Source organism: Vulpes vulpes, chromosome 4, assembly GCF_048418805.1.
Source record: "Vulpes vulpes isolate BD-2025 chromosome 4, VulVul3, whole genome shotgun sequence".
Taxonomy (NCBI): Eukaryota; Metazoa; Chordata; class Mammalia; order Carnivora; family Canidae; genus Vulpes; species Vulpes vulpes.
The window spans coordinates 54,638,711-54,658,471 of record NC_132783.1 but is presented as its reverse complement, the minus strand read 5'-3'; the positions used below and the strand labels follow the sequence as shown (position 1 = coordinate 54,658,471).

General features: G+C 37.1%; 1 protein-coding gene across 1 annotated transcript; it reads left to right on the top strand.

Annotated features, from left to right (window-relative positions):
* Nucleotides 1–2,899: 2,899 nt before the first annotated feature.
* On the top strand, nt 2,900–16,547 carry DMP1 (dentin matrix acidic phosphoprotein 1). The gene is made up of 6 exons (XM_025998064.2): nt 2,900–3,331; nt 8,314–8,388; nt 9,060–9,107; nt 11,634–11,666; nt 11,857–11,904; nt 14,153–16,547. The coding sequence occupies exons 2-6, from the start codon at nt 8,335–8,337 to the stop codon at nt 15,518–15,520; spliced, it is 1,551 nt and encodes a 516-aa protein (XP_025853849.1). The 5' UTR covers nt 2,900–3,331; nt 8,314–8,334; the 3' UTR covers nt 15,521–16,547.
* The last annotated feature ends 3,214 nt before the right edge of the window (nt 16,548–19,761 follow it).

The following is a 19,761-nucleotide window of genomic DNA, read 5'->3' as shown; positions in this document are numbered from 1 at the left end:
ATGGAGGTTCCTCAAAAAATTAAAAATAGAAATACATGATCCAGCAACTCCACTTCTGGGTATTTACTTGAAAGAAAATGAAAACACCGATTTGAAAATATATATCCATCATTATATTCACTGCAGCATTATTTATAATAGCAAAGTATGGAAGCAACCTTAGTGTCCATCAATAGATGAATGGATAAAGATGTGGTGTATATACACAATGGAATATTACTCAGCCATGAAATCTTGCCATTTCCAGTAACATGGATGCACCTAGAAGGTATTATGCTAAGTGAAATAAATCATACAAAAAAAACAAATATCATATGATTTCACTTATATGTGAAATCTAAAAGAAGCATAGCAAATAAAATAAAAAAGAAATAGACTCATAAATAGAACAATCTGGAGATTGCCAGGGTAGGAAGATGAATAAAAAGAACACACTTCCAGTTATAAAATAAGTAAGACATGGAGATACAATGTACAGCATAGGGAATATAGTTAATAATATGTAGCAACTTTGTATGGGGACCGGTGGTAGCTAGATTATGGTGATGACTTCATAATGTATATAAAATGTTGAATCACTATGTTGTACACCTGAAACTAATATAATATTGTATGTCAAGTACACTTTAATTAAAAAAATAATGAATTGTTAGCATCTTCCAATGTTGGGCAATTAGGGTTTTTTTTTTTTTTTGTATTGTTTGGTTTTGGTATCCTTATGAATGCTTCCCTCTGCTTACTCCTACATAGATGATGTAGGTCTTGTGGCAGTTGGCAGTTTGTCCTCAGCCACTTTGTTTGAAGTTTGTGGGTATAACCTGTCATGTAGTGTTGTAACCCATCTCCAAAATGGCCTCATCATTTCCTCTGTTCCCTGTACATTCATTCTGATCCTCACATCAAAATGCAGAGATTTTTTTCTCCTTCTGAGTCTGAGATGGCCCTGTGACTGTGACCATAGAATGTAGACAGTGACATTTGGGGCAGCTCTTGGCTGCAGCCACCATATAAAAAGGCCAAGCCACAAAAAGAGGCCATATAAAGAACTGAAGTGTTCAGAATAACCGTATCAGCTGAACTCCCAGACAGCAACCATATAAGAGAGCTATCTTGACTATTCTATTCCAATGGAGTCCCCAGATTACTGCAGCCTTGGCTATAATAAAATTATTGTTTTAAGACATAAAGTATTGGAATGTTCTTTAATGTAACAATGGGTAACTACAACATTTACATTTGCTATAAATGTTGTCCATCGTTTTTAGCTGTATTACCTAGTTGCACTCTTTTTAAAGATTTATTTATTTGTGGGAGAGAGCGAGAGAGCAGCATGTGCATGTGAGTGGGGGGAGATGCAAAAGGGGATGGAGAGGGTATCTCAACTAAACTTCCTGCTGAGCACGGAGCCCACATGTGGCTCCATCTCAAGACCCTGAGATCATGACCTGAGCTGAAATCAAGAGGTGGATGCTTGAATGACTGAGCCACTTAGGTGCCCCTAGTTGCGCTATTTTTATGTAAGGATTTAGAGAAAGATTCTAAAATGATGTCCTGTGACATCTTCCACCAAAACTTTCCCAGAATCCACTCTGCATAAGATTAAAAGATTCCTCTATGAGAGACCTCAGTCAAAAACCTATAAAACCACCTGGCAGTGTAATTGAGAACCAGAACAGAACATCAGGAATGTGTAGCTCCTCATATGAACCCCGGTTTTCTGATAAACCTTATACAGAAGTAGACTCCTTTCTCTTCATTTTTGCCCCCTCCCCCTCACTGCAGTTCACACTGAATAAGTTAAAAATCCATATAGTTTATATTTGTTTTCTGAATAAAGCTGGATACCCCAGTTCTCTAAAACCAGGTGAATAGGAGTATCTATTAAAAATTTCAACAATAATTAATGCATTCAAAATAGAGTGAGTCATATAGGTATTGCACAAACTAATAAATTGGCCCATTTTAAAGTCAATCTTTTCAGATATTCATAAAAGTATTTGTTGAATGCTTATTATGATTCAGGAACCTGGGTATTACAGTCCTGGGTATATACCAGTAAACAAAGCAAACATCCCCACTCTCCAGGAAGTTAAATTCTGGTAATATAGTCTTTATTTTTTAACGGAGGGGGAGGGGCAGAGGGAGAGGTAGAAGGTCTTCAGCATGGTTCCATCCACAGCATGGAGCCCAAGGTGGGGCTCAATTCCACAACCCTGAGATCATGACCTGACCCAAAATCAGAAGTCAGATGCTTAAACAACTGAGGTACCTAGGCACCCCTGATGTTCTTCAACCAGTTACTCAGTGGTCATTCTTTTGTTACTTGATCATGCTCCTTGGGAGATGCCACCTCACTTCTGACTCCCTACAATCTTCAGTACACTCCCTTAAGAACCCTGGCAAAGACTATGTTATCTGTTTCATTACATTTTCAGGGATGGCAGAGAGTCTTTTGGAAATTGGTTTCTCTGTGTGCCACCCAACTAAGCTTCCCCTTAATCCAGTTCTGATTTCAAAGAGTCACCAGAGTTAAATCCAAAATATGGCAAGCAGTTGGAAGCAATAATGGAGTGTTAGATTTAAATTATTTTTTGGTTAAAAACAAAAGTTATTTAGGGTGGTGCTTTAATATTTCCAATCACCACAGAATTCTGTAAGTAATACTTCATTAGATTACTAAGAATTTTAGAACTTTGTGTGTATATGGGGGTAGGGAGATGAGAGGAAAATGAGATAAATAGTAGAGGTTGTTAAAGGATGAGAAGGGAAAGGATAAAAGCTCATATTCTCAACACTAACAATTTAGGCAAATCTAGTATTTTAGGAGGTTCTTCATGTACAACCCGGAAATGTACATTAACAGGAAACTTGCTACCCACTCCTTGACTCTCCTTTTCCCATCCATGTGTCTGCTGGGATCTATCAGTGGGTGGAAGACAGTGTCATTGTTTATAATGCTCATAAGCCTGCATGGATGTGAATGACATATATTTAGAAATCAAAATAAAGCTTTAGGAAGATCTTCAATTTAATGGAAACTAGTCTAGTCATTTGAGAACCACAAGAGCTTTTTAGGGAAAATCTGCCTCTGCAAGTTGGAGGAAGTGTGGGTGTACTGGAGTCCCGGTGACACCTTGTGATGTCAGTCACCCCCAGCCTGAGGTTGATTGGCTATGAAGAGCTGAAGTAGAGTTTAAATTCCTGCACCATCAGAGGAGTGAACATCAGAACATCAACACAAGAGTGGCTTCACTGGGCATAAATTTCCTCTCTGAGAACTTCCGCCTCATTGTTGAGACTTCTGAGGAAAAGTCTTTGTGAACTGAAGAGGGTAAGAAATTTTCATTAAAAAAAATTTTTTTAAATGACTTCTGCTACGCTTGGAGAAAATTAAACATGTACACATGTTGAGAGGTTTTATGCCATGCAGAAAAAGATGGAGAGAGCTAAACCTTGGGTTAAAATGATTCCCATTTTTGTGCCTGTTGTTTATGCTACAGCAAATAATGATATAGAGATGACAGGTTAAGTCAATAGAGCCAGATGTTTTTCTCAGCACTACTTTAATTAGATCTCTGCATAGTACTCCTGAAAGGGAAAGTTTACTGAACAGGAGGCAGATGGAAAGTCATTTTGAAGGTTAGCTTTAATTAGCAAAACAAATAAAACTTTTACATTTAGATTTCACAGATATGGTGATGTTCATAGCCTACAAAACATTATGAAAGAATCTAAACTAGACTGGCAGGACTTCCAAAATACGGTCTTTTAAATTAAAAACCATTTAATGCTATTCATCTAGATAGTATCCTAATATTCATTATGAACTGAATAACTGAAAGAAGATGCTAAGACCATTGAAAGAAACCAAAGATGTGATAATTACAGTGCTTTTCTATCATTTATTCATGCTAGCATGATGCCTCACAAACAGAATTCAATAAAATGTTGAACATAACTGTCTTTTCAGTATCGAAGACTAAAAAATATATATACTCCAATCTGTATGTATTTCTATTTGATGCATTAATTCCACTTCATCTGTATCAGAAGTGTCTGTCTTCCATAACAGAAAATGGGAATTGTGGTCAGGTAATGCATTTTCTATGACATCTAGAAAATCCCATGTGTAATAGTAATACTTCAATCTGTCTTCTTTAGGAGTACTAACTTCTAGTGAACTATAACTTTCTGTGTATCTGGGGGTCAAACAGACTATCCTACTTTGATGTGGTTGGTTAAAATGTATGAACAATTTTCTGAAGGCATTAGTCACTTACCTACCCCAAAATGGTAATGTAGATCAATGTGCCTCAGATGCTTAGAGACCTTCCAAATCTATGTTGAATTTTAGGGCACCTTGGAGTTATTTTACTGTGGTTGAAGGCATAAGATGTGGGATTGATTATAACTGACGTAAGACAAATATAATAGGAATGATTGGATACTTCTATTGCCTTATTTGTTTGGTGTTCTGAATTCCTCATAGAATTCATATCCTGGCCAAATTCCATTTTATTTTCAAAGACTAATAATGAAATAAGTCCTAGCTAATGGAAGTTCTCGTTGGTTGGGTTTGGATAATTTTACTTTTGTAAGACTAGCTAATTATCATTATTACACACTATTGTATACTCAGCACCTAGAGCAGTGCCTGGCTCACAGGATATTATCAATAGTATTTCTTGATTGCTAATGGATGGATGTATTGTTTATTGTATTATTGAAGCTAACAACACTAAGTCAAAAATAAGCAAATTCAACATAATAAATTGAGCCTATGATTTTCAATTTTTTATTTCCTTCATTTGATGTGCCTTTTTTATCTCGGTTTACATAAAAGAAACTATATACTTTATAAGTGAATCTTAACTTGGAGGAAATTTCAGAACAAGTTTCCTTTCTTGAAAGCACAAAGAATTTCTGGCTATACTTGAGAGTAGCCAGAGAGGGACTGTAGTTCCCTACTCCAGATCTCAAACATTATGAGTCTTTTCAACTCTGGGGAAAAAAATGAAAAAGGTTGAAAATCTCTTAGATACATTGCCCTTCAAGCAGATGGAACACAAGTAGAGGTTATTGATTTCCTTTTGTCACATGCTTTCATTGTAGGATGACAGCATGTACAATGTAGAAATGACATTTTACTAAGCACCAAAAAAGAACCTGAGGTTCTGGACTTGTCTCTTTCAGGCTTGTAGCTATTTTGCTAATTAATTACTCAGAATAGAGTTACTGCATAACTGCTTCTACCCTTTTCAGGATGGTAGCTAAAAAGTTTATGAAAGTTTGCAGCTCTCATTTGGAATACACTTCACAAAAGCTTTCTGCTCTGGTCACTCCTTCAGGTCTTCATTCTCTTATGAAGGCTAACATGTACATGTAAAAATTTTAATAAAACTTTCATGCTCTTCTCCTGTTAACATGACTATGTCAGTTTAATTCTAATACATGTATACATATTTTGTATTCTATAAAAATACTAATTGAGAGCCTAATATAGGGTTTAAGATCTGACTTCCTTTAATGCTTGATGGCAGACTATATTCTATGAGAGGCAACTTTAGCTCTTTCAGGACCCCAAGGTGTCTTTTATTTTTGTTTGGGAAATTACTGCTGTAGGTTAGGGTGCTAAATGGTATTTCTAGAAGCACAAGTAAGTTACTGCATCTCTCTTATGTTTCATAATATTTCATTCACATCCCTAAGAAACTTGGAAGCACACATTTCCTTTGTAAAAAGTCCAACATTCATTAGTGTAGTGCATCATTTAATTTTTTTTTGTTATTTAGATAAAAGAGAAGCAAAAAACTAAAACAAGACAAAAAAACAAGAGGAGAACTCAGTATTTACTGGCCTTGTATTGATTCCGGGATACTGCTAGCTTTCAGAACATCATGAGATTATCACCCTATTCAAATTTCACTTTGAAAATTAAAAACAGCCTAATTTTCCTTTGACCCATGACACCAAAACCATAGACATGTAATTATTTTGAGAGTATCATATTTAGGGGAAACTTTCCTTTCCTTAAGAAATAAACTTAAGAACTTAAAGCAAAAAGTTTTGATTATGGGAACTAAGGGAAATAGAGGGGAGGAAAATTTTTCTTCTGCTCTTGTAGCATCTCCATTTGGCCTAAGAATTAAACTGACATAGTCATGTTAACAGGAGAAGAGCATGAAAGTTTTATTAAAATTTTTACATGTACATGTTAGCCTTCATAAGAGAATGAAGACCTGAAGGAGTGACCAGAGCAGAAAGCTTTTCTACCTTTTAGATAAAGAAACAATACTTCTGTGAAGAACTGACAAAACAAAGGGGCTTAGGTTGGGGCAGTAAATTGTAGGGAAGTGATTGGGAAGATAGAATTAGTTTAACAAGGTTTGTTTGTACAGATTTCTCTCAGCCTTGACCCTTCATCTTTGAGGATGAGATGTCTTCCCTCCTCTGAGTACACCTTTCACATGAGAGTTTCCTGTTTTTAGAAAGAAAAAGGAGGATCATAGATCTTTCTTGCATCTGCTGTTTCTCAAGGGCCTTTAGCTCAAAATAATTTTATTTGAAAGAGGCATATTTTGGGATGTAAGATATTCTGGTTTCTTTCAGAAGTAATATCTTTTTGAATTAGGCTTGTTTTAGATGTAGTTGAGAATTTTTATGTTTTCTTTGTTAATATAGGCAGATTTGAAAAAGAAAATATCAAAATATAAGGACTAATATGAACTATGCTGAATTAGAATAAAGAAAATACAAATGAAGAATAAACTGTTGAAGTGGGATAATGTCGATGATATAAAATGAGAAGATCTATGGACTATTTGAGCTGTATCAACATAGAAATGAGGAACATTCTTAGTCTTATTAGGAATTCTACTGTTTTCTTGAATAAATTAAAAAAAATATTAAATGACTTTTGATGCCATGTTGCAGGCACTATTCAGCATATTCAGACATTAGTGAGCTATGTATTCTTATTTTCTAGATCAGCGGTTAAAATCATTTGGAGCACCTTAAAAACCAAAGTGAAGTCTGAAATAAACTTGCAGGATTTTCCACAAAGTGTATGGAAGTCCATCTGACAAATTGTTAGGGCAGCCACAGGGCTTACAAGTGCAGGGCAAATAATTTTCCGTTTAAATCATTTCAACTTTTTATATTAGCATGTAGTACATCTATTTTTAGATATAGAACAAGTTGTTTTTCAAATCACCAGTTCTTGAAGTGTGAAATGAAACCACCATCCAGGAAAATACAGTTTGATTTGGCATGTTTCACTCAGTGTGATTCACAAGTATATCCCAAACCTCTAATCTTCCTGAGATCCTTCAGTAACACAAATGACATTTAAAAGGATTTAGCATAATCTATCTATAATGCATGACCAATTGTAGCACAGTAGACATTAAGAGTTTTCTGGAATTGTAATATGAAGCCTGCCGTAGTATACTTCTTCAGATTAAGAAAAAAACTTTAAAATCAGTCTATTTTATCTAAATGTTATTATGAAGTTATAAATGTGACTGAGAAGCAATTTGTGTGCGTGTGTGTGTGTGTGTAGACAAATGTTGATGACCATCAATGGTATCATTAAATTTTGTTTTATGTGTATATTTGCCAGGTTGCTATGCCATACTAAGGTGCATAATTATCATAAAAGTGAAAGGTCAGAAATTTCTCTATTCTTCTTTCTTTAGGTTTTCCTCTATTTAACATATTTTATGTATTAGGGAAGAAGTGTTTATAGGCATCCTCATTGACATGTTTCCAATTTATCTCTTAATCTCTTAGAAGTAAGATTTCTTTTTAACTTGTTTATTGAGATATAATTCAATACATACTTTACACACTTGAAGTGTACAGTTAAATAATTTTTAGCCACTGCACAAAGTTGTGCAATCTTCACCTAAATCAATTTTAGAACATTTTCATGACCTCCAAAATTCACCCCTTAACTGGCACTCCCAAACTCCCATCTCTTCCAGCCCTGGGCACTTACCTACTTTCCCTCTAGATTTGCCTGTTTTGGACAATTCATATAAGTGGAATCATACAATATGTGGTCTTTGTGTCTGGCTTCTTTCCCTCAGTATAATGTCTTCAGGGTTTCTCTACTTTGTAGCCATGTATCAGTATTTCATGCCTTTTTATGACTGAATGATATTCCATTGTATGGATACAGTATCTTTTATTTATTCACTAGTTGATGGACATTTGGATGAGTTGTGCTTTTTAATAGAAGAAACTGTTAAAAAGTTAAAGCTCCTATATTTCTTTAGCACAGAGGAAAACATCTTCTGTTCTTCATCACAGGTAAAGGGGTCAGACCCGGCTATGAAGACCAGCATCCTGCTTATGTTCCTTTGGGGGTTGTCCTGTGCACTCCCAGTAAGTATCAGAATAAGGATATATGAAATAAACCTTTTATATCCCAAATTCCACAATTTTCACTGACTATAAGCCAAGTTGGCTGTATACGTTCTGGTCAGATGAAAATAGTAGTTTCTTAGGAAGCTGTTTTCTTTACAACATCATCCGAGTTATTCCTTACTCTCTTTATTCATATAGCTATGATTCTCATTTTTCTTCATCACCAGTGGTTCTGAAAGTGCCATCCCCCAACTTGCAGCATCAGCATCAGCTAGGATTTTGTTAGAAATGTAAATTCTTGGGTCCTACCTCAGACCTACTGAGCAGGACTTTCTAGGGATGGGGCAATCTGTGGTTTAAAAGGCTTCCAGCTGGGCAGCCTGGGTGGCTCAGTGGTTTAGCGCCTGCCTTCAGCCCAGGGTGTGATCCTGGAGACCTGGGATGGAGTCCCACATCGGGCTTTCTGCATGGAGCCTGCTTCTCCCTCTGCCTGTGTCTCTGCCACTCCTTATCTCTGCGTCTCTTATGAATAAATAAATAAAATCTTTTAAAAAATAAAATAAAAGGCTTCCAGCTGATTCTGATTCATGCTAAAATTTGACTACCACTGCTCCTAAGTATGTATAGTGCTAATAGCTATTGCCTTGGAATTTTCTCTGTGGGCTAATCATGTGTACTAAATTTTCTAGGTAGCCAGGTATCAAAATACTGAATCTGAGAGCTCTGAAGAATGGAAGGTGAGTAGAAATAAAGTTTTAAAAAATATTTTTAATTTAATATATTATTAGTATAACCAATTTGGCTCTGCTGCAAATGTTTAAACTGTTAATGATTTAATGAACACATTAATAACCTAAGATATAGGTAGTAAGGGCTATAATTTCTAGTTCATGTGAAAAAATTTAGTTCATATAATGCTTCAACTTCAACTTAATAGTATAATTTGGTGAGGAGGCATTTTTTCCCTTTAAGTTTACTTTTATAATGGATGTGCACAGTAGAAGGGGATGAATGACAGTGAACCAAGAATGTTATTAAAGGATTAGGACTACAAATCTGTTTTACCAGGAGATGTCTGGTAGGCAGGAGGTCAAGTCCTGGAAAGTGAAAAAAGACAGAAGGAGAGAATATTAGAGTCTGTGGAATAATTGTTAGTGTTGACTCTGAATAACTCAATAGTGATTAATTCTCAAGAACTCAAGAATCATTGCCAGGCTGTTCTATGTGCTTTACATGAGAACACTGAGACACAGAGAATAACCTAGTCTGTCTCGGTTACATAATAAATAAGTGTTAAAGCCAGACTTTAAACCCAGGTCACTCTGGCTCCAGAATCCACATTCTCTATCAGGGTATTATAACTTTTTTAGGAAGCGGCTAAGTCTAAGAGGGCAACAGGTTCTCAAGACTGAAACTACAAGTAAGGCTTAAAATTTTATGCTAAGTCAGAGTGTTTTGGTAATGACATTGTTACCTGCTGGCTTTTGCATATGATACAGCTTGGGAACAACATTATTAGTGGTTGCCAGATAATGTCAAGGCTTGAGATGAGGTTCTGCTCCTGCCTGCGGATGGAATTGGCACTGCAGGATTTCTTATATGAACTTGCATCAGAGATGTCCTTAGGCTGATTAATTGTAAAGCAGCCACTATAGATCCTGTCTTTCATTCAACCATAGACTCTAAGAGTACCACAAATATGTTAGGTTCTCAAGTTTAGCTTTGGCATGAGAAAAATACCAATGTCTTGTTCCCTTCCATCCCTTAATTCCAAATGATAACTGACAGAGTTATTTCTGAAGGTCTGCCATTGTGCCTGCCTGTAGTGTCACAGGGCAAAGACTTAAAGTGATTATAGCTTTTTCCTCTGGGGACATAGCGCTGCCTAGCATTGCTGAGAGGCTTGTTGAAGACATGTTGATAGCAGCTCCTTCCTGCTTTACTCTATGCATCTTCACACCCATGGCTTAGCAGGGATTTTGGGATTTTGCTGTGCTCAAGAGGAAGAGGCATTGTAGATGAAGAGAAGTCACCAGAGGTGGCTCAGGCAATCTTAGAGTTATTAGATAAAAAAAGTGAAATAAATCAGAACTATGCCTAATTAGTTTCGGGTTTATTTTGTGTGTGTGTGTGTGTGTGTGTGTGTGTGTGTGTGATCTTATGTGATTCAAGAAAGGTATAATGGCCTTCTCAATTCAGTTTTATCTACCACTGAATTTTATAAAGTGGTATTTTCAAAATGGATTCTTTTCTTTTTTTTAAAGATTTTATTTATTTATTCATGAGAGACAGAGAGAGAGAGAGAGAGAGAGAGAGAGAGGCAGAGACACAGGCAGAGGGAGAAGCAGGCTCCACGCAGGGAGCCCAAAGTGGGACTTGATCCCGGTCTCCAAGATCACGCTCTGGGCCAAAGGCAGACACTAAACCACTGAGCCACCCAGGGATCCCTCAAAATGGATTATTTCTTTAGTTTTATCATATTGAACTGTTCTCAAAATGTTTCCAATTTCATCCTCACAGCAACTCTGTGGAGTATGCACAGTGGTTACTAATATTCTTATTGACATTGGAAAGGTGAAGTGAATTGCCCAGATTCACATAGAGTGACCAAACATCACAGTTTATCCAAGACTTAGGGTTTTCTTGGAACATACGAATTTCAGCACTAAAACCAAGACAGTTGGTTTTCAGGGCTAAAACCAAAACCGAGGGGCAGCCCTGGTGGCTCAGCGGTTTGGTGCCTGCCTTCGGCCCGGGGTGTGATCCTGGGGACCCGGGATTGAGTCCCACGTCGGGCTCCCTGCATGGAGCCTGCTTCTCCCTCTGTGTCTCTGCCTCTATGTCTCTTCTCTCTCTGTGTCTCTCGTGAATAAATTAATAAAATCTTTTTTTAAAAAAAAACAAAAACAAAAGAGCTAATTGAGACTTAAACCTGGGTTCTAAATTCCAATGCTGTTTTTTTTCCTATGTCACATTTTGTTTAGGTTGTATAAACAACCAGCTTCAAAGAAAGTATATTTTTCTCTGAGTCAAGTATCAGAAACCCAAAAATCTTTTAGGTCTGTTAGATCACAGATCTTTCCAGGCCATCAGGCCATCTCACTTTCTCTTTTTAGCCATTTCACCATAAAAATGTCATCATTACTCATGTAAATATAAAATATATATCAAGAAACTAAAAACAAATCATCTAAAATTATTTTAAATATCTGCAAGATATCCATCTGTGAAGGAGTAACTTATTTTCCTTCCTTTTTTTACAGGGTCACTTGGCTCAGACGCCAACACCACCTTTGGTAACTATCTCATTCATTTTTCTGTCCTAGACATCTTATACAGTAAATTTACTTTAACACTCTTCTCATCACTTTAGGCCATTTGGACAGCAGTAAATCCAAACCACAAGCAATTGATGTATATATCATGTATTTTTCTTTCCTTGGTAATTTCTAAAAGGGAAACAAACAACTTTTTTTTTCCTTTTAGGAGAACAGTGAGTCATCGGAAGAAAGTAAAGTTAGCTCAGAGGAACAGGTAATTAAACAGACCTTTCTTAACTTTTCAGGCTACTTAGGAATTGAAGGAAATGATGTTAGATTAAATTACCTGCAACCAGGCTAAATGTAATACTTGCTAACCATTGGTTATGCTAGCTAAATCATCCCAAAAAGTAAGAAGAGAAAAATGAGTGGGAGAGTTCAGATGTGGACATGCTGTTCATTCCATATTTATCACTGGGGCCAGATTGGTAGACATTGTAGCCCCAGATGTCCTCTAGTTAAAAAGAATACACACACACACACACACACACACACACATGGTCATAGACTATGTTAGACAAATAATAGCTCATTTATCATTCTAAAATGTTGCTTTTACAATTAGAGTGTTTCAGATCAGGCAGAGAAAACTTTATGGTTAACAAGAAGTACCTGCTGGGCCTATGGACCTCCTCCATGTTAAGGATCTTGATGGAGGAGGGAACAGGAAAGCCCTGAAGAAACTTTAATGAAACAGTTCCTTTAATAATGATTTGTCTTTAAAATAGTCTCAGTGGTGACCCGGGTAACGAGAAAAACTGGCTTATAATTATATTCCTGTTAATAAAAAACTCGCTTTCATTCTCTTATGTATGTACTCTTTTTTATTCATTTTCCTAAAGCTAAATGTCATTACTTTCTTGACTGTCCTATCATTTTAACCAAACCAAAACCTTGGGGCTCCAGAGATCCAGGAATCACATTTCTCACTGAAGCTTTGATCCATGTTGTATTCTATACTTAACAAGTTGGAAGTTGAATTATTAGTCTTTTTCACTATTTACTAAGGGTTTGTCTGAGGAACATTCTAGAAATTTATAAGCATAGATTTGGGGTATGTTTTTTGGAGATGTTTGATTTATTGCTTCAATATTCTCTGAGGTCTCAAATGAGAGTAATTGTACCTGCTGAGAAGGATGCAATATGTGCCTATTGAGGTATGGGGAGCTAAAAAGATGCTTTGTTCCAGCAATACCAGTGTAAACTCTAGCAATGGGAAGAGATGTCATCATTCTGTACTCTCAACTGGAAAGTCAGACATTGATCTATAGGGACAAGTGGAAAAATGAAAACAAACTTGGCAAGAATGCTCTGCTTTAGGGTATGGTAAAGAGAGCATATTTTTCCAGAGCATAATGAATGAAGACTCATTTATCTTTCCTTATCTGTGTAGAGCATCCAATTGTTTGACTTATGAGGATAATCTCTCTGGACTCACACTTAGAACTAAGCCTCCCTATAGTCCTAAAAGTTGTAGTCTTCTAGCTAAGCCTTCTACAGGCAACCCTCTGCCTATGTGAATGAGGTGTAAATATGGTTTGGGTGAGATGTATATGTTACCACAATATGTTACTTTCATTTTAGCTAAAGGTTTCATTCTACTGCCCTAGTACATTCCCCCCCCCACCCCCCCGCCAGAGAAAAAAAAATTGGGGGCGCTTGGGTGGCTCAGATGTTGAAGGCATCTGCCTTCAGCTGGGGTCGTGATCCCTGGGATCCTGGGACGGAGTCATGTATTGGGCTCCCTGCTCTGCGGGGAGCCTGCTTCTCCCTGTGCTTCTGCCTCTCTTTTTGTCTTTCATGAATAAATAAAATCTTAAAAAGAAAAGAAAAGAAAAAATATTTGGGTCATTTCAAAATTCACCCAATATTTTTTAAAACTAAAAGCCAAACAATTTGATGAGTATTTCAAACTATCTCTTTAAACATACAAAAAAAAAAAAATCTCTGAGAGTTTCTTCCAGGAATCAGACTTACAATATAATTTGAGTTTCATAAATATGATTTCTATAGAGCTTTTTTAAAAAAAGATTTATTTATTTATTTATTTATTTATTTATTTATTTATTATTTATGAGAGAGAGAGAGAGACTGGCAGAGGGAGAGGGAAAGCAGACTCCCTGCTGAGCAGGAAGCCTGATGCAGGGCTCAAGCCCAGGACCCTGGGATCATGACCTGAGCCGAAGGCAGACATTTAACCAACTGAGCCACCCAGGTACCCCTCTATATAACTTTTTAAGAAAGTTTCTGTAGCACTGAGTAAATTGTGCCTATACAAAATGGAATGACTTGAGTTACAACTCCTCTTCCTTCCTTCTTTAACCCTGGCAGAGATGTTATTGAGCAGTAAAACTGATCATGGATTAGAAGGAGAGACATAAGAAAAAAGTAGGAAAGCCCAGATAACACCCTCTATATCAGCCCCTGGAGTACTGACTATGTTTGTTAACCCCAAACTCCAGGCAAATGAAGACTCCAGTGACAGTGCTGAATCGGAGGACAGCCTTGATGATCATCAATATATGCATAGACCAGCTGGTGGCCTTTCTAGGAGTGGAGGAAAAGAAGGAGATGATAAAGATGATGATGAAGATGACAGTGGAGATGACACTTTTGGAGATGATGACAATGGCCCAGGACCTGAAGAAAGACAAGGAGGAAAATCCAGACTCAAAAGTAATGAAGACTCAGCTGACTCCACACAATCCAGGGAAGATAGTCCCCCACTAGGGGAAGATAGTGCCCAAGATACCACCAGTGAAAGCAGGGACCTTGACAATGAGGATGAGATGAACAGCAGGCCTGAGAGAGGTGACTCTGTTCAAGAGAGTGAGAGTAAGGAACACTGGGTAGGAGGTGGCAGTGAAGGGGATAGTAGCCATGGGGATGGCTCTGAGTTTGGTGATGAAGAAATGCAGAATGATGATCCAGATACTATCAGGAATGAGAGAGGCAACTCCAGAATGAATAGTGCCAGTGTCAAATCAGAAGAATCAAAAGGAAACAGTGATGAGCAAGCAAGCACTCAGGATTCAGGTGACAGCCAATCAATGGAGTATCCCAGGAGGAAAATTTTCAGAAAATCCCGCATTTCTGAAGAAGATGACATAGGTGAGCTTGATGATAGCAACACAATGGAAGACGTCAAGAGTGACTCAACAGAAAACGCCAACTCCAAAGAAACTGGCCTCAGCCAATCCAGGGAAAACAGTGAGAGCGAATCTGTAGAAGAGAGTGAGGAGAATCAGTCCCAAGAAGACAGTCAAAATATACAAGACCCCAGTAGTGAGTCTAGTCAAGAGGTCGATCTCCCATCTCAAGAAAATAGTAGTGAATCTCAGGAAGAGGTAGTGACTGAGTCCAGGGGTGACAACCCAGATAACACCACCAGCCACTCAGATCAGGAAGATAGTGACTCCAGTGAAGAGAACAGCTTGAATAAACCCTCCAGTTCAGAAAGTGAATCCACAGAGGAGCAGGCTGACAGTGAATCCAACGAAAGCCTCAGATCCTCAGAGGAAAGCCCAGAGTCCACTGAGGAGAACAGTTCTAGCCAGGAGGACCTGCAGTCTCACAGTGCCTCAGCAGAGAGCCAGAGTGAAGAAAGCCAGTCTGAGCAGGACAGCCAGTCTGAGGAAGATGATGCCAGTGATTCTCAGGACAGCAGCAAATTAAAAGAAGACAGCAACTCAACTGAGAGCAAATCAAGCAGTGAGGAAGATGGCCAGTCAAAAAACACTGAGATAGAAAGCAGAAAATTAATAGTTGACACTTATCACAACAAACCCATTGGGGATCAAGATGACAATGACTGCCAAGATGGCTATTAGAATCAGCTTTCCTACGAAGTGGCTCTCACCTAAAGGAGGCTTGGGGGTTGGAGAATAGAGAAATAATTACAACTATAATTTATTGATGTTTTTTATCAGAAGGACAACAAGAGGCCATTTCTTCCTGAAAGGAAATGCTGGATGTATTTGTTTCTAGGGTGTCACCAATTTATAGGGGTTTAAATACTGTCAGATGACACCAGAACACACTCAATGAGACTGGAAGCAAGGAAAGATGTGCATTATAGTTTCACAACTGAAATAGTTACTAACTCATTAACATTACAGTTATTGAGGTTCTATTATGTACCAGGCACTGTGCTAGGTGCTGGGATATAAAGAAGCTTAAGGCTTGTTTCTTGCTCCTGAGGAGCTTATAGATGGTTAAATAAAGTTAAAAAGCTAAACAGGGATACATATGAGAGAAACAAGAATTATTACAATGCAGTGTGGTAAGTGCCGAAAGAGGTATGAACAAAATATATGGGAGCACAGAAGATGGGACCAATTTTGTCTTGCATAAATCAAGGAGGACTTCCCAGCAGAAAAGACAATAGAGTTGGAGCACTGCATAAGATTTCTCCATTGAAGACAAGAGAATTCTATTCATTCTTGGGATAAGCAATAGTGAATCCTATATGATAAAAATATTTAGTTTTTGAAAGCACTTTCAAATTATGGCACAGTGAGGTATTTTGAAAAACAAAACTTGGTTTTCAAACACCCTTTTTGATGTTTTCTGTGGAACTCCCATGAACACTGCCTCACGCACCACTGGAGATATGATACGGAAGACTGGGTGGGGGTGGGTAGTAGAAAGAAATCTCTCTTTAAATAGATAACTTTTAGCTTTATTTTTTTTCCAAAATCAGTCTATGTGCATGCTAGAAAAACTATTCTCTGAGTCCTTTACATATGTTGCACATAGTAGAATTCTGTTTATAGAATTCAATTGATTTTTGCCAAATATCCTTTGAAATGTTACCTCAACATAAAAAATGTTTTGTAATAAAGATAATAATATCTAGAAGAAGTATGTGCTTATTTTTATAGTAATATTATTAGGAAATATCTGTATTAAGTAACCTTTCCTTTAAAACCTTAAAGAATAGTTTCCTTTCTTCCATTAAAAGATGTTCTTAAATTATTCATGAAAATTTTGTGTATAATTCAGGTAGCATTTTGATAAAATTACTTTATGTGTTGCTTACGCTATTTCACTAAATATACCTGTTATAGATAAGGAAAAAAGAAAATGAAGCAAGCTCTCAACATTGCTGAAGGCCTTGCCAAAAGTTACAGCTCTTGGCTTTAACAATAGTTCTTGCTGGTCTGTCATTTGTGTAAACTCTGGAATCTATAGGGAAACATATTCCTTACATTCTTAATTCTTTGTGAGAAACTACTGCACCTCAGCACTTTTACTTTTCAAATTTGTTTTTAGCCACCATTCTACAGCCACCACTGTAGAGTACATCAGAATTCCCCTACAAATTTATTAAGAGAATCAGGAAAACTTTCATTCATTCATATTTTTTATTTTTATTTTTTGAGAGAGTGTGCAGCATGTGCATGTGTGTGAGTGCTTGAGGTGAGGGAAGAGCAAAGGGAGAGGGAGAGAGAGAATCTCAAGCAGGATTCACTCCCAATGCAGAGCCCAAAGCGGGGCTCTATATCATGACCTTGAGATCATGACCTGAGCCAAAATCAAGAGTCAGAAGCTGAAGCTTAACCGATTGAGCCACCCGGGCACCCCCAGGAAGATTTTCAGTCTGATCCTTCCCATCCTTCTCACAGTTCCATTCCCTCACAATGTCAAAGCTGTCATCACTTGGAGAATAAATATATAGTCTGTAATCCTACCCCTTGAGATTTTAATTTAGTAGGTCTAAAGTGAAACCCCAAATTCTCTATTTTTAGAAGGATCCCAGGAGATTCTGATGTAGCCCATCCACATACTCACATTTGAGTTCTCTGGCTCTATGGACTAACTATCTACCTGTATTAACCTGTAGGTTCCTACCAACCACAGCTTCTTGTAAGGAGAACTGCCTCATGTTTGGACCTGAGGTACAGGCTATCAGGCTCTAACCATTCAACTGCCCTGCCTCACCACAGTGACTATCTTGATGAGAACCTGACCTCAGGGGACTTGCCTATAGGCTGGCCAGCAGCCTCAGATGAGACATGTCACAAAGGTTTTGCCTGAACATAAATAACAGTGGCTTGGGGGCTAATATGAATTTCCCTCTCTGAATATTTGAATATTTATGAAGACAGATATCGACAAGTAATCAGAACAGAAATAGAAAGGAATACAGAGAGATTAAAACAGCATTAAAAAGAGTCTGTTAATGGTGAAGCACAGAACTGAAAATTATTGAACTCTCAATGCTGAGAAGTAAAATCATAACCTTCTTGTTCTCATACTTGGATCTTGACTCTCCTATTGCTCACCAGGCCTTCTTGGATTCCTATGATGTTCCTTCCTTTTAAGTGCTATCTGTATCCTTACAATACACTCACCTTTCTTGAGATAAACTGAGTCAGTCTTTGTTACTTGTGAACAAAATGCCTAATGAATTCAGACTCATAACCTTAGCTATTAAGTTCAGCCAGTATTCCTAGGTCATATAACTCCTTTACCAAGTTAATTAACAGGACTTTTAGAAGGAAGAACAATGATAAGAATTTTAGCTTTGTTATTGATAGAAATCATCTTAGATGTGGGAGAGTTTTAAGTTCTCATCAACTCATTTTATGTACTTGGTATAGACAGTGGTCTATTTTGCAATAAAAAATGGTATAGAAATATTATTCAAAGGAAAGTTGGCCAGACTGGGGCTTTAGCTTTGAAGGTGTATAAATTTTCTCATGGAGTTCCTCACTGAAGTCTATAATAGATAGAGAAGCCAAATCACAATCAGAAATCAATTTTAAATCTATAATGAGAAGAATTAAAGGCTATGAGGTGAGTATAAATGAAAACATAAATGAGAGCTATGTGACATGAATGCTTAATAGCACTGGACTAAAATAAGATGATGTTTCTATGATGCCCCATGAAAAACCTTACAGTTGGGACTTAAACTCTAGAAAGCTGAAGCTTTCCTGGAAAGTACTCCAAGAGCCATGATCAAGTCTTGCCACAGTAATCCTTATTTTCTAAATTTACTAGGGTTAATCCACTCTTCTTTAAATGGCCCATTCTTTCTTTACATAGAGTATTAGTACAACAGTCAAGTTGGTTTCTGTGGAGTCCTGCTGGCTTGGGAGCCATTCTGTCTTCTCCAGATGATTTTGCATATTTATGTAGATCTAAAAATTTAGTTCCTAAACTACAATCTTACTTTATTGTTCCTAGTTCCTGAAGTGATGTGGGCATTCTCTATGACTCCAAAATAAACACAAATTGATGATTTCTAATTTTTCCCATTTACTCACTGAGTCATTCAAACATTTATGGAGCACATCTTATATCTATAGAAGGATGAATGAGATATGATTTCTGCCCTTAAGAATAAAAGGAGATAAAAGTATATGAACTGTTACAGAGCAGTTATAAGGCTCTAATTAAGTTTCCATGAGTGTACATGAAGGGAATAATTAATCTGTTTAGATAGTTGAAGACGTACTGGGAAAACTGATGTAAACCTTGGGAAATGAGTAAGAAAACAGAGAAGCATACTCCAATCACAGGGAACAGAGAAGTAAATGTACAAAAATTGTTTATGGCAAGTTAATGTATTATTAAAAAAATCGTGTGTTGCCAAAGCATTGGTAAGAGAGAAAGAGAAAGGGGAAGTGATATGTGAAGTCTCTGAATGCCAGATTAAGGAGAAGAGCCTTCACTGTTAGTAAGTACCTTCCTGGAGCCAAGTTTTCATATATGATAAACATATCATAAACACCTTTGATATGGATATTATAAGTTCTCTACCTCATTTAAAAATATATAATAATAGCAAATGAAACACAGAAAAGCTAAGTTAAGTATCCTACCTGATAATCCAAGAAATAGCAGAGTCTGATTCCATTTTTGTTCAATGATGAGCTACTGAAAATTTTGGCAACTTTCAAATGTGTACTACAATACTACCGACTGTAGTCACCACACTGTTTATTACATCACAGGAGTTATTTATTTTAAAATTGAAAGTCTGTACCTCCTGACCCCCTTCACCTATTTTCCCACCCCACAAGTCCTCCACCCTCTGGTAACCACCATTCTGTTCTCTGCA

Bases quoted from the DNA above. Each gene is read 5' to 3' on its own strand.
- DMP1 (XM_025998064.2), top strand. From the start codon at position 8,335: ATGAAGACCAGCATCCTGCTTATGTTCCTTTGGGGGTTGTCCTGTGCA. The intron at 8,389-9,059 runs GTAAGTATCAGA...TAAATTTTCTAG, and splicing joins GGTTGTCCTGTGCACTCCCA to GTAGCCAGGTATCAAAATAC. The intron at 11,667-11,856 runs GTAACTATCTCA...TTTTCCTTTTAG, and splicing joins AGACGCCAACACCACCTTTG to GAGAACAGTGAGTCATCGGA.